Here is a 14,446-nt window from a genome sequence, read left to right as displayed (position 1 = left end):
TGATTTAATTAAAAAATTATTTATTAAAGAAGAAAATTACAACAAATTCTTTTACTTATTTAAAAAAATATCAGTGCATAAAGGAAACTTTCTGTTCTGATATTTCCCTCCCTTTCATACTTAATAAAAATTAGTCCCCTTAATAGATACCTCTCTCCACAAACCTCTGGCATTGCCTCCCTCTAATCTGCCTTCTACAAGATTAACCATGATTTATTTAAAACATAACTGTAGGGCTTAGGGAATGGCTAAGCCTACCTCACAGTGTGAGGCCATAAATTTAATCCTTAATGCTGCCCACAAGTATAGACCTGTTTGTCCTGCTGTCTAAGATCCGAGAGCCGCTACCAAAGTTTGTGACCTAAAGCACACATGTGAGAATATCACAACTAAAGATCTTGTGAGCACCAACACCAAAGATTTATGAGCACCAAAGCCAGGAGTCCCTCCTCTAGTAAACACATGGTCAAGCCCTGAAAGTCAAGAATAAAAACCCTAGATCTATAGCAGCTGAATAGGCTCAACCCTCACATCCCATATGGTCCCTGAGCCTTCCAGGGATGATTTCTGAGCCAGAAGTAACCCCTGTGCGCTGCCAGGTGTGGCCAAACAAACAAACAAAAAGAATAAAAGTCCTGGCAAGCACCTCAGCCAAGTATGAGACCCCCAATGATCTCAACAATAACAACAGAGAGTTAGATACATAAATGAAGTAAAACCTTAATCATGATAATTAGTTTCTCACAACCCTTCAAAAGCCCAGGCTTTTAAATATTGTGCATAAAGCATGCTATATTCTGTCATACATTTGTTGCCTCATGGCTTTGTATAGATCTTGTCACATATGTATGTGCATATATCCTTAACACAATGTTCAATTCTTTTATGGCTGCTTTATATGTGTTTGTTATTGGCATGCCTTGCACAATACCTTGCATGTTAACCCGATGAAAATTTCTGAACTGAGCAGGACTTGTATTTTACTTTTATATGTATCTTTTACCTTAAATGTTTTTATGCCTGAGTCTTTGTCTTGCTTCTTCCATCTTATAGAGCATTTCTTTGTGTAATCATTGGGCTATTTATAAAATGCTCTAGTTCTCTTTTTCTTTCTGGGAATATTGTAGAATTCTGTTCAAAGTTAGGACTAGCTATATGACTTGTTCTGGCCAATAAAATATAAACAGAAATACCAACTACTGTTTTCTGGGGAAAGCAATTACTCTATGCATGATACCACTGTTAATACTTCCTGTTGCAGAGCAAACAAAAATAAAGGTAGCTATCAACAGCCCAGGTACTTTAGTGGCTAAGGTGAACAGAACTTCCTGCTGATTTTTTATGGTATATAGAACAGAAATAAGAAAGAAATTGGGGCCGGGCGGTGGCGCTAAAGGTAAGGTGCCTGCCTGCCTGCGCTAGCCTGGAGCGGACCGCGGTTCGATCCCCCGGTGTCCCATATGGTCCCCCAAGCAGGAGCAACTTCTGAGCACATAGCCAGGAGTAACCCTGAGCGTTACCGGGTGTGGCCCAAAAAAAAAACCAAAAAAAAAAAAAAAGAAACAATAGGGCCTGGAGAGATAGCACAGCGGCGTTTGCCTTGCAAGCAGCAATCCAGGACCAAGGTGGTTGGTTCGAATCCCAGTGTCCCATATGGTTCCCCATGCCTGCCAGGAGCTATTTCTGAGCAGACAGCCAGGAGTAACCTCTGAGTAACGCGGGTGTGGCCCAAAAAACCAAAAAAAAAAAAAAAAAAAAAAAAAAAAGAAAGAAACAATATCCCATAGATATGAGGACTGTTTAATATAGACATAAACGCTTGCCCATCCTGACTGCTCTATTCTCTGAGAACAGAAATAGACCATTTGTGTCTCCATGATCCCATATTGGAAACAAACTAGACTGTCAATGTTACATTACTATTTTGAGATCTTATTTTCTAATTTATAATGACCTATTTCAAATATTCCTTCAGGCACAGCATGATGCCCCTGCCTTGTTACAATGATAGGATTCTGGTTCTGAGTCATATATTCCCACCAGCACCATCAAGAGTTACTCCTGAGCACAGAGCCAAGAGAAGTCCCTGAACACTACTGGGTATGAACTCAAAACCAAACAGAAATAAAAAACAAAAAGTCATCAAATATCCTTGTCTATTTTTGGTCCCCCCCCCCCTGCCCTACCTCATTACTAAAGCACAAATTTGGCTCCATTGGTACAATTAGAGTTTCTAAAATAAACATTAAAATCTCTAACCAGTTTATAATACAGAGTTGATGATTCCTGTAGCATTTTTGCACACATAGAAATGCTGGCCCTCTGGTGCCCAACTATCCTATTACTTCAGCCTGCAGCAGCATTCGGAGTAGGAACCAGAGAAGTGAGGCTTCGGGCACATGCCAAGTAAGCTGAGTAGCAAAGCCAGCAGATCAATCATTAGCCCACTGGAGTGTCTGATTGTCAGTGTGGCAGCAAATGTCTATCCTCTGCTCTGGCTGATCGGCATCAAGACATGGGAAATAAACGTAATAAAAAAATAGCATCGGATTTTGCCTTTTTATGCCTTTATAAAAACCCTCACTTTTAAGCAAATAAATTTGTGAGAGAATAAAAAGCATCCTTTGTTATCCTTTTTATACTATGTTGTTAAACAACAGAATAGCCAAAAAAAGAAAAGGATTCTAAAATAACTACTTTCTAAAAGAAATGGCTACATGAAATTTATTCTCTTCGTAATACTAAAGGAAAACACAAAGCATATTTTTCTTCTTCATGTACCATTTATTATGCATCACTCCAATCTTATTTCATGCACATTGGCACAGAGCTAACTATATGACCCCATTTCATAGATTAAAATCCAAAAAGTTACACTTTTTACTATTTCTTCTATCTCTTTTTTTTTAATTTCTTCTATCTCTTAATGCCTACTATTATAGCCTGCAGTGTCCATGCCTGCAAAACTCCATTCTTAAGAATAGAACCAGCTAATCCATTTCTATTTATTTATATCTTCAAAGTTAGTATTGAGCTTTCTATGACTATATGTTTTTGTAAAATAAGTTACATGTTTTTCAGCTAGATTTTTTTACCAAGTCTTAAATTTTAAATTGAAGTTATCATTTTTAGAAATATTGGCAAGAAAAATATTTGTTTTACTATTAATCTCTTAAATACTCTAATCTCCTAAGATACATTTCATTGCCATGTTAAGTTTCAGTCTGTAGACCAATTTTAGCTTTTTTTGTTTTGTTTTGTTTTTTTGTTTGTTTTTTGTTTTTCGGGCCACACCTGTTTGATGCTCAGGGGTTACTCCTGGCTAAGTGCTCAGAAATTGCCCCTGGCTTGGGGGGACCATATGGGACACCAGGGGATTGAACTGTGGTCCTGATCCTTGGCTAGCGCTGGCAAGGCAGACACCTTACCTCTAGCGCCACCTCGCCGGCCCCAATTTTTAGCTTCTTTTGCTTTTGGTCTTTTGTTACATTCCACATCTGAGAGAAATAATTCTGTCTCTCCATTCTGACTGACTACAAACAGCATGATCTCCTCCAGTTCTATTCACACAACTTTCATTATTTTATCTTTTCTCACAAGCAGTAGTATTCACTGTGAGCATACATATGCACATATATATACACATATATAACACGACATTTATTAGTTTCTTTATATAGTTATCCTATCTTGGACTCCTGGATTATTTATAGATTTTGGCTATTTGAAATAGTTTATTCTTTACATATAAACACATTTTCCACAGAGATAAAAGTATTTTGAAGCCTATTAAATACCAGGGATGATATTTGCCATAGTTCTAGAGGTAACACATATTGTTGCCATCTTTGGGAAAGTAATTTGACCACATACATCAAAACCTCTATAATATAGGTTCCTTTAAATTACTAGTATTGGGGCCAGAGCAGTGCACAAGCAGGAGGGCGTTTTTCCTTGCACGTGCTAACCTAGGACAGATTGCAGTTAGATTCCCCCGACATCCCATATGGTCCCTCAAGCCAGAAGCGATTTCTGAGTGCATAGCTAGGAGTAAAACCTTAGTGTCACCAGGTGTGGCCCAAAAAATCAAAAAAAGAAAATTACTAGTATTCAAGTTTTGTCCTTTTTTAATCATTTTACATGTATTAGGAAGGTATTTTAAGTTTTCAACTGCCATTATTTCTCTACATAAAACCATTGACTATTTTGGCTCATTAGTTTCGTCAGCATTTGGTATTTTTTAAATGCTATTTTCAAATACAGTCTAATTTTTGAGCTAAATATCAGATTGCAGTGTAGTTTTCAGACATACTGCTTTCTCATCTGAATATATCACACCATGCCCACCACCAATATTCACAAATCAGGAAGTCCTCTCCACCCTGCTCCTTCCTGTTGTCAGAGTTTAATAAACTGTATGGTTTGTTCCTTTGTTTTGTTCTTTATAGTTGACAAACAAAATCATATTATATATGCCTTTCTCCTTCTGATCTCACTATAAACCCCTCTTCACCAATTTCATCAGTACCATCCATACAGATGCAAATGGAAATCTTTTGTTTTTGTTATGGATGAGTAGTCCTATTGTGTTTAAATACTGCATCTTTATCTAATCATTCATTTTTCAGGTGATTGAGGATTATATGTATATATAATTCTACTAAAAAATATCGCAATAAACATTAGAGTTGCATATCTTTTCAGTGTTTGTATATTCATCAAGGAAATGCCCCAAATAATATTTTATGATAGATCTATTTTTATGTTTTCAGACACTTCTATACTGTTGATATTGGGTATATCAATTCACATTCCTACCAAAAGTGCACAGGTGCTTTCTTCAATCCTTGTCAAATATTTTAATAATAGTAATTAAAACTGATGTGAGGTGAGATCTCATTGTGTTGTGAATTACACTTACCTAATATTAAGAGAAAAAAAAACTTTTCGTGTGTCTGTCAGCTATCTCTGTATGTCTGTTTTGTGAATGTCTATTTAAGGTCTTCTGCCCTCTTTTTACGCTTTTCTGTTAGAGTTATACAGGTGGTTCTTATATTCTGAATATGGTTTTGAAAATACCTACTTTTTTATATCATTTAAAAATACCTACTTCCATTTAATAGAGCATCTTTTTGTTTTAACAATGGATTCTTTATAGAAGCCATTAAAGTTATCTATACAGAAGCTTTTTAGTTTGATATGCTCCCATTTGTTATATTTTTCTTTCTGTTTTTCTATTATTAAAAAAGAATATGCACTAGTGGTAGGATGGACTGTGGTTCGATACCCCGGCGTCCCCTATGGCCCTTCAAGCCAGAAGCGATTGCTGAGCACATAGCCAGGAGTAACCCCTGAGCGTCATCGTGTGGCCCCCCCCCCCAAAAAAAAAGAAAGAAAGAAAGAAAAGAAGGAAGGGAGGAAGGAAGGAAGGAAGGAAGGAAGGAAGGAAGGAAGGAAGGAAGGAAGGAAGGAAGGAAGGAAGGGAGGGAGGGAGGGAGGGAGGGAGGGAGGGAGGGAGGGAGGGAGGGAGGGAGGGAGGGAGGGAGGGAGGGAGGAAGGAAGGAGGGAGGGCGGGAGGGAGGAAGGGAGGAAGGAAGAAAAAAGGGAGAAAGGGAGGGAGGAAGGAAGGAAGGGAGGAAGGAAGGAGGAAGGAAGGAAGGAAGGAAGGAAGGAAGGAAGGAAGGAAGGAAGGAAGGAAGGAAGGAAGGAAGGAAGGAAGGAAGGAAGGAAGGAAGGAAGGAAGGAAGACAAAGAAAGAAAGAAAGAAGAAAAAGAGAATATTTAAAAGGAAAAAAACACAAAACAACAAATAAATCCATGCCAATCTCATCTACAATTTTGTATGAAGGGCGTGACACAAAGTCCCTCAGTCTAAAAGCATTTGTGGCTCACAATCTATGTCATAGAGCTTATTGCCTGTTTCCTTCTATGTATTTTTTAGTTCAGGTATTACACCCAAATTTTTTATTCTTTCATTTGGATTAATTTGGTATAATTATAATTAAACTTGCATAATGTTCATGGTACAATTTCTCAGACATCCCATTTTCTATTTTATAAATTGATCCCTCATTTTAAATCAGTTATTCATATATATGTGCTTCTACTTCTGAGCTCTTGATTCATCCCATTAATCTGTGTGTCTTTTATCCTTTCTAGTGCCACCATACTTTGATTACTGTAGCTTTATGGTCTAACTTGAATTAAATAGTATCATACTTCTGTTTTTGTCCATTTTTCCTCATAATTGCTTTAATTATGAGACTTTTCATTGTTTCCCATACCAATTTTATACTCCTTTTGTTCTAGTCTTGTGAAGAATGTTACTCAAAAACAACTAGAAAAACAAATACTAAATTTGTATTTTGCTTTATGTAGAATGGGCCTTTGATAGCATCATTCTTCACATCCATATCCATATAATGAGTATTTCACTTTTTCCCTTTTCCTTCCTTTACTATTGTGGCTATAACTGGGCATCAGACACAAAGAATTAGCTGCAGTGATCAGCAGTGCTTGCACACATGCTGCTATAGTGCTTAATACACTTGCTTACTGAGGATTGAACTTTTTTTTTAAGAAAGAAGCTTGAGCCACATCTGGTTCTATGCACAGGAATCATATTCTGGTGGTACTTGGGAGACGACAGACAGTAGCAGCTATTGAACAAGGGTCAGTTATTTGCAAAGCCAGCAACTTACTGACTGCATTCTCTCTCTCTAGTGCCTTATTTTTTTTTTGTTTTGATTAATTACTTTGATGGTTTATTATACCCCATTTGTAAATGGAATAAATGGGGTAAATCCCACCTGATCATGGTATATGATCTTTTCCATTTATTTTTGATTAGTTTTGTTTAGACGTTTTGCATTTATGTTCATCAGAGATGCTGGTTGTAATTTTCTTTTACTGGACAATCTGTGTTTAGTTTTGGTGCTAAATAGTGCTCTGCTGTCCTCATAAAACAGAAGCATTTCTTTCCTTTTAGTATGTTGAAACATTTGAGAGAAGATGAGTAGTATTTTTTCTTTAAAAAAAAAATTGAAGCAGGGGCTGGAGCACGTGGTGCAAGCAGTAAGGTGTTTGCCCTTACATGCACTAACCTAGGACAGACCGCGATTCAATCCCCCGGCATCACATATGGCCCCCAAGACAGGAGCAATTTCTGAGTACATATCCAGGAGTAACCCCCGAGTGTCACCAGGTGTGGCCCAAAAACAAAAAAACAAAAAAAAAAAAATGAAGTAATGGTAATGGTGATTCGAACTTGAGATTTTCATATAGAGTTACCCACAAATTAACTCATATTTTATATAAACTAATTCAACAGGATAGATTAAATGTGAAAAGCAAAATGGTAGACAGCCTCATTCACACACCTTTGTTTATTTTTTAGTTATTTCTGCCTATAGAGATAAGTATGCAAAGGACAATGTTCACAACTCTACACCTATTCTAGAATTTTATAACAAATTTAGTGTGTCTACCAATACAATTTGCTTTTTAATGAAAACAGATATCTAAACAAAATATTGGTTGGAAAATATGGGATCCAGCATCAGTGGAAGGGAAATTTCCAACTTCTCAAAGCTAAATAATAATTATTCCTTTCTCTAATGCACTCCTGTTTACCTAGTAGTAAGTAGCAGCAAATAAGAAATGTTGAGCAGAAGGCTGTAGGCTGTGAGTTAGCTGGCTGGCAAATGGAGAGTTGAAATGGCTGCATGCCACAGTGAAATGCTACAACAATCTATTTGGCAATATTTTCAACCCAGTCTGATGGATTTTGCTCTCCCTACAGAAGGCAATGACAAGGATTTCAAATGGAACCAACATTTTATGCTAGTGTCAATAGCACTAATGCAGCTTCAGCTGGCTGCAGAGTGAGGAAACCAAGAGTATCTACATTATTTACTCCAGAGAATCTAGTTGAACACCATCTGTTCTCCTCCTAACACACACACACACACACACACACACACACACACACACACACACGTTCTTTCTATATTTCATTCTTGCATTGCACCATGAGCCCATAATCTTGGTCAAAGAACCTCAACTCCAAATATTTACCCAAATTCAGAGACTTGGAAAATTAATTTTAACAAAATATTCCAGTGTTTCAAAGTCTTTCTTACCAGTTGTACAGTTGCAAAAATTATTCATTTTTTCCAGTCTTTATTTTGAGACTGAATGCAATGTTTTCCATGGAAAACATGGAGGCTTGGGGATGAAATATGTATCATGGAAAACCAATATTCATACACTCTAGTATCTATAAACTAGTTGAAGGTAATAAAAGTTAGAAAAACCAATTGAATAGCAATATGAAATAGGTTGAATAGAACAAGTTTCCAAAACAGCTAAAACTATGTATGACAGCTATATTTGTATCTAGCTGATTTTTATAACAATCACGACCTCTCAGAAAAGTAACTGGAAGAGTGTTAGTAAGTCAATCAATACCACAGTCAGATCCAATAGAAATAACATTTGATTTATATATATATATGTATATATATATGTAAAAGGAATGTACAAATGAGATGCCTTAAGAGAAAGAAACACCAGAGCATTTCATTTAAAAATATAAAACTACATTTGCAAAAGTAATTCAAAATTTATTTCAAAATAGTTGAGTATAAAAGATCTATTTTTTCCTTTCATTTACATTTGTATGCTGGGCTAAGAATGCAGGAATTAAAATCTAAAAGAAAATGCCAAAGCTTCCCTCAGCCTGATTTGAGAATTAGATAAGAATTAACTACTTTAGCAGAAAAGTAGGCAGCATCCACAGCTCTAACCTGAAGTCATCAAATGATTCTAACCTTTTTTAAAAAATCTTATTAATGTAGCTTTAATTACACTTTCCATAAGAGGTGAAACCAATTAGAAAAATAATGTAAGATTTCATTGGCAGCCTAGATTAAATATGCGTTCAATAATCAGCTTCTGCAAATATGCATAAAATAATGACAAGGAGAAACTGGCCATCTTTGTCTTTCAACAGAGTGGGAGGACAGATAAAGTCCAGGTTAAAAACAGTGAGGCTGAACAGTCACATTAGCGAATGCGTATTCAAAGGCTGATGAGGATGCTTGTAATGTCAGTTGACCAAGTCCAAATATTTCTCATAGATCCTGAAAGATAAAGAAAACAAATTTTATAGCACATGCAGCAGAACAAAATGCAAGTCTTTGTAGTCCAAAATAAAGTTCCTTCAAATAACTTTGGTACTACATTGAGTTGAAATGACTATTTTAAATGATTTAAAGTCCTAGTGAAATGATTTAACTTTCAAGTCCCATCACATTAGATTCACAAAATGGTCACTGTCAAGAACGTAATGGCTTGTTGAGTGATGGCTCATCTGCTGTGTTCTTACATAGGCTAATGTGGGTCACAGATAAGAGTGGTCACAAATACTGCCACAAACCTCCCAGTTAGAGCAAGGACAGGAGGAACACAATGTGGAGTGAGCAATTTAAATGGAAATGCCTGGAACAGTGTGACTTTGTAGTATGCAGCAAAAAGGTGATGTGTAAGGGGACCTTGAGAAAAGGCACAAGACTAATTTAATCCCCCTTCTTTCAACCATGTGCAAGGGTCATGAGATCTCTAACCAGGATCTTAGAATGCTGGATAAAGCTTTATTGGAGCTTCAGACTATTGCTGCTTTAATGCTCAAATCTTAGCTAGCCTCCTAGATCATAGAAATGCTCAGCTGCCCTTGAAGACACTGGATTGAAAGTTTACAAAGCATCCCAAAGAGTTTTACCCACTGGCATCAGAGAAAGGATAATTAGCAGTGATTCTTTAAATGGTTTATCCTCAGTGAGTCCTGAAAATTAATAGATAACTCTAGAAAACCAAAATATACTTTATATATTTTAAAATATATACTTTAATATATGGAAGTTATTTAAGCCAAAGATAAACAGTGACTACAGGGATACTATAGGGATAATCTCTCTGTAAAGTAGCTGTAGCTACTTACATGTAGCTGGCTGTGGTTCAAATATTTGGCACTGTAAATTGTACTTCAAATATCACCAGGAATATTCCCTGGTAACACATATCTAGAAGTAAGTCATAGACACCAATGAGGATGTCCCTCAAAAAAACAAAATGTAAATAAAAAGCAAAAAAATAGATTTGGTTTGGGGACCATACCCAGCAATGCTCAGGTGATACTCCTTGTTCTGTAGTCTAGAATTGCTCTTGACAATGTTCAGGGGTCATGTTGTGCCAATGAACTAACCTGGACCTCCAGCATGCAAACTATGTACTCTAACTCATTGAACTAGCTCTCCATACTCAATTTGATTATAGCATATAATGTCTTTTTAAAAAATCACTATAAGCTGTTAGAATTTTGTATTTAAGAAAAAACTCTAACAGTGTGAATGAATGAGGGAAGTAGAAAGCCTATCTAGAGTACAGGTGGGGGTGGGGTAAGGAGCAGGAAGATTTGGGACATTGGTGATGGGAATGTTGCACTGGTGAAGGGGGGGATGTTCTTTACATGACCGAAACCCAACTACGAGCATATTTATAATTAAAGTGTTTAAATAAAGATATTAATAAAAATTATGAGCAATACTGTTGAAAAAAAGAAAGAAAAAACTCTGTATAAGACCAAGTCATCATTTTCTTTTTCTTTATTGTTTGATTTTGAGTTAAAGTTACATTTCAAAATAGCTGAGGAATGCTTGATGTATTTTATCTGGAAAAAGTTTCTAGTATTTGAAATAATCTTGAACACTTAGCAGAGTAAAAGTGGTGAAGGTGTTGATAACATTTAAAAAATGGGTATATTTGGGCCGGAGAGATAGCATGGAGGTAAGGCGTTTGCCTTTCATCCAGAAGGTCATCGGTTCGAATCCCGGCGTCCCATATGGTCCCCCGTGCCTGCCGGGAGCAATTTCTGAGCATGAAGCCAGGAGTAACCCCTGAGCACTGCCGGGTGTGACCAAAAAACCACAAAAAAAAAATGGGTATATTTGAATCAAGGTTTGCTGACAAATAAAGATGTGGGATTGTGAGAGAAGGGTATATAAAAGGAAGATGTATAAAGAATGTAAGAGAAGGGTATACAAGAGGAAGATGTATAAAGAGAATATTGGGTCAAGGGAATCAAAGGTTAACAAAGACATCTTGAGGTGAAAATGTCTCAGAGAATCAAGGAGAAATAACAGGAAGCAAATGGATACACAAGTATGGAATTTGGAGAAAAATGCCCAGTTTAGAAATTAAAATGATGGTATATAGTAGAAGCAGAGATGTTAATTTCTTGAGGATGAATGGGGCCCCTGATGTATTAAGTAAACACAATGTTAAGAAAATGGTCCAAAACAGATCTTGGAGGCAAGAATGTTGAGAAAACTAAGGGGCCAGTATGATAATACAATGAGTGAGTTGGGTGTATCTTGTACACAACTGACCCAGTTCAATCTCTATATCTCTGATACGGTCTTCAAAGCAATGTTTCAAATAATTCCTGAGCAGAATCAGTAAAAACTCTTGAGCATCACCTGGCATGTCCCCAAAATGAGTAAACGAAAGAGTGCAAAAATGAGGATATGTATGTATATACATATATGTATATTCAAAGAACTACACACACATATATTTTTATAATTCCTTTAAGCCAATCATTTCAAGCAGAAACAAAATGACCACTAATGCAAAAAGGTCAAGACTGAAAATTAACTTCTATTTGGCAATGTGTGCACTGTTTGTGATTACTATAAAAACATTCCTTTTGTTGTACTGGTAAAGTCTAAAACCTAAATGAAGTCAAGTTAAGAGAAAAAGAAAGAAATTAGAGAATTTCTAGTCTTTCTTGAGATCTTAGTTCTCTAAACAAGAGACATGACAGTAGCAAGAGGAGAAAGACTACAGCCAACTATAAATATGTTACGCTGATAAAAATTTTAAGCTGAAGTGGAATATTGACAATTCAGGAAGTAGGGGAAGGAATATTGTTAGAACAAAGACCTCTCAGTGGGAAGGGGGAAACTGGGGACATTGGTGGCAGGAAATGTGCACTGGTGAAGGGTGTTGTACACTCTATGACTGAAACTTAATCATAAACAACTATGTAACAAAAAAATATGCACCATGAACAATCGTGTAAACCACAGTGTTTAAATAAAGTAATTTTTAAATAAATAAAAAGACCCCTCAGTGCAAGAGAGAGATTCTGGAGGGGTGGGGGCAGAGTAGAGGTAGTGATGTCTGTAAGAATGCAGAGTTGGAAGTGAGAGCCTGAGAAAATTCTCACCTATCTCCCACATATTTGAAGGGAAGAGCTAATAACTACTTTGGACATGAATGTGCCTATTCCCCCAAGAAACTCAAGCAAGTCTTCCTTCATTACATCATGAGAATAACAATGTTCCTCTTCTCTTTTTTTATTCTATGAAGAATCTAGAGATTTACAGCTCACTTATGTAAGATCTACAGTCAGAGGTATTCATTTAATCTTTCCCAATATTTTCTAAGTAATTTCTAAATTTGGGGACTGAAATAGAAATAAACATACAGTGATTTTTTAAGTTCAAGTCTTGATCCCCAATATGAGTAATTAATCGTATTTCACAAACTAAATTCTATAAACTCAGATACTATAAGCCTGTCAAACTTGCAATATGTCATTTTTCACTCCTATGCACATATTGTTATGATTATCAAAAAGTTGTATATCATAACATATAAGGCAAAGACATGTTTTGGACTTACTTTTTCTCTCTTTCATTGTCCTAATTTCTAAGAATAATGCAGGAGGCCTAAACATGCATTACATACATGTCTAGCACACATTCTACACATGTCCAGTATGCTGCATTCAGTGCAAATTTGACCACATTCATCAATTTTAAATAAATAATCTACATCCACAATTGTAAAAAATCTACCCACCAATTTATCCTGTTAGTTTTCTTTCAAGGAAACATGAATATAACATTTCTAGCAAACTATCTTTTGAAAAATTTTCACCCATCAATTATCTATTAAATAGAAATTGTGACTAGAATTTCCAGGTGAGTAAGTACTTAAATATTTTATTATGTTGTATTTATTAAATGCTTTCAGTCCATTTTAAGATATATAGATATAGATATATAATATAATATACTTTTGGTCTTTAATTAAATTATAAGTCCTACTGTAATTAATTTTGATTTTGTACACATTGCAAACCCTATAATATACATTATGAAACTTTGGTGCTAGGTCAATAATATATTGAGTAAAAGAAAGTCATTAAAATATTTTACAATACAGTTGCAAGGTTTTCAGTATAGTTAGGAATTCTCCTCCCAAAAATCTGTAAGAACATTTTTTTATAAAAAAAAAATATATAACATTTTTAAAAAGCCCTCTTTCCCATAATGTTGTTTTAAAAATAATTATGTAACAAAAATTACTGTTTTTTTTTCCAATGTGTAGTTTCTAAAAGAATATATTACTAGGAAAAGGCTTCCATTTTTGTAATCATGTTTCTCTTAAATTTTTTCCTGAAGTGAAAGCTCATTTGTTTTTGGTATAAGTCTGGGCAAAGGGTGAGAAAAAAAAATTAAAAAAAAAAAAAAAAGCCTCACATTCCAGGCAATCACACTGAGAACAAAGGACAGGTGTCATTTTTTATAGTGATTGGCCAGAGCTGGAATCAGGATTTTCACCCTCTCTCAGAAGCTATTGTGGAATTTAAGTAATCACCTTGGCTGACTGCCCATCACACAGCTGAACAGCACACCAAAAAAATAATATCTGGGGAGAAGGCCACAACATATTTTTCAAATACTCATTGTTTTTATTCTTCAACTTTGAAAGATCATTTTTTTTTTTAAAGAAAAGAAAAACTCACCCAGCTGTTACTGCTATTCATATTCCAATAGCCTCCAAAGTGCTCGAGGCCACCTGGTTGACTTTTGCCTTGGAGCCGGTCCAGAAAAGCATTATTTACCCTTTAAAACAATGAAAAATGTGTGTAAGTGGAATGCTAGCTGCAGGGCTGAGAGATTTCAGAGAACCTAATGTGCTGTATGAACCTACTATGGGGATTGCTTCCCCCCCTTCAACTTAGAAGAAATCTACAGAAACTGCTTTTTCCATTAACCATATGACATGCTGTTAACAGCCCTTTGCTGGAGTTGGTGCCAATCTTCGCTTAGGCTAAAGAAGGCACAATTCTTAAATTCAGAGTTTCACTCACCTACTTTCTATCAGTGCAGCAAGAGATTTTTGTCAACCCAGTAACCATACACCTAAAGGATGCCAAGGAATCCAGAGTCTAAGGAAATATAGCCCCGTAGACAAGAACTGAAGCATAGAAATCAAACAGCTTTTTTGAGAGTATCCTTCCATAGGTCTTACCCACCTTCCTAAAGTAAATCCCATAATTGGAAATAGACAAAAATGGGAAGAGATTATGGGG

The 14,446-nt window shown here is 35.9% G+C and overlaps 1 protein-coding gene across 1 annotated transcript in view; it reads right to left on the bottom strand.

Moving 5' to 3' along the window:
- Nucleotides 1–280: 280 nt before the first annotated feature.
- The window catches only part of EPSTI1 (epithelial stromal interaction 1), a 118,745-nt gene continuing 104,579 nt past the window's right edge, over nt 281–14,446 (bottom strand). The window contains 2 exon segments of the mRNA XM_049778492.1: nt 281–361; nt 13,877–13,976. Of these exon segments, the coding sequence (XP_049634449.1) occupies nt 281–361; nt 13,877–13,976 (181 nt within the window).

This window comes from Suncus etruscus, chromosome 8, assembly GCF_024139225.1.
Source record: "Suncus etruscus isolate mSunEtr1 chromosome 8, mSunEtr1.pri.cur, whole genome shotgun sequence".
NCBI classification, from domain to species: domain Eukaryota; kingdom Metazoa; phylum Chordata; class Mammalia; order Eulipotyphla; family Soricidae; genus Suncus; species Suncus etruscus.
Note: the sequence above shows the minus strand (reverse complement) of the source record. Positions and strands in the feature narration are given on the sequence as shown.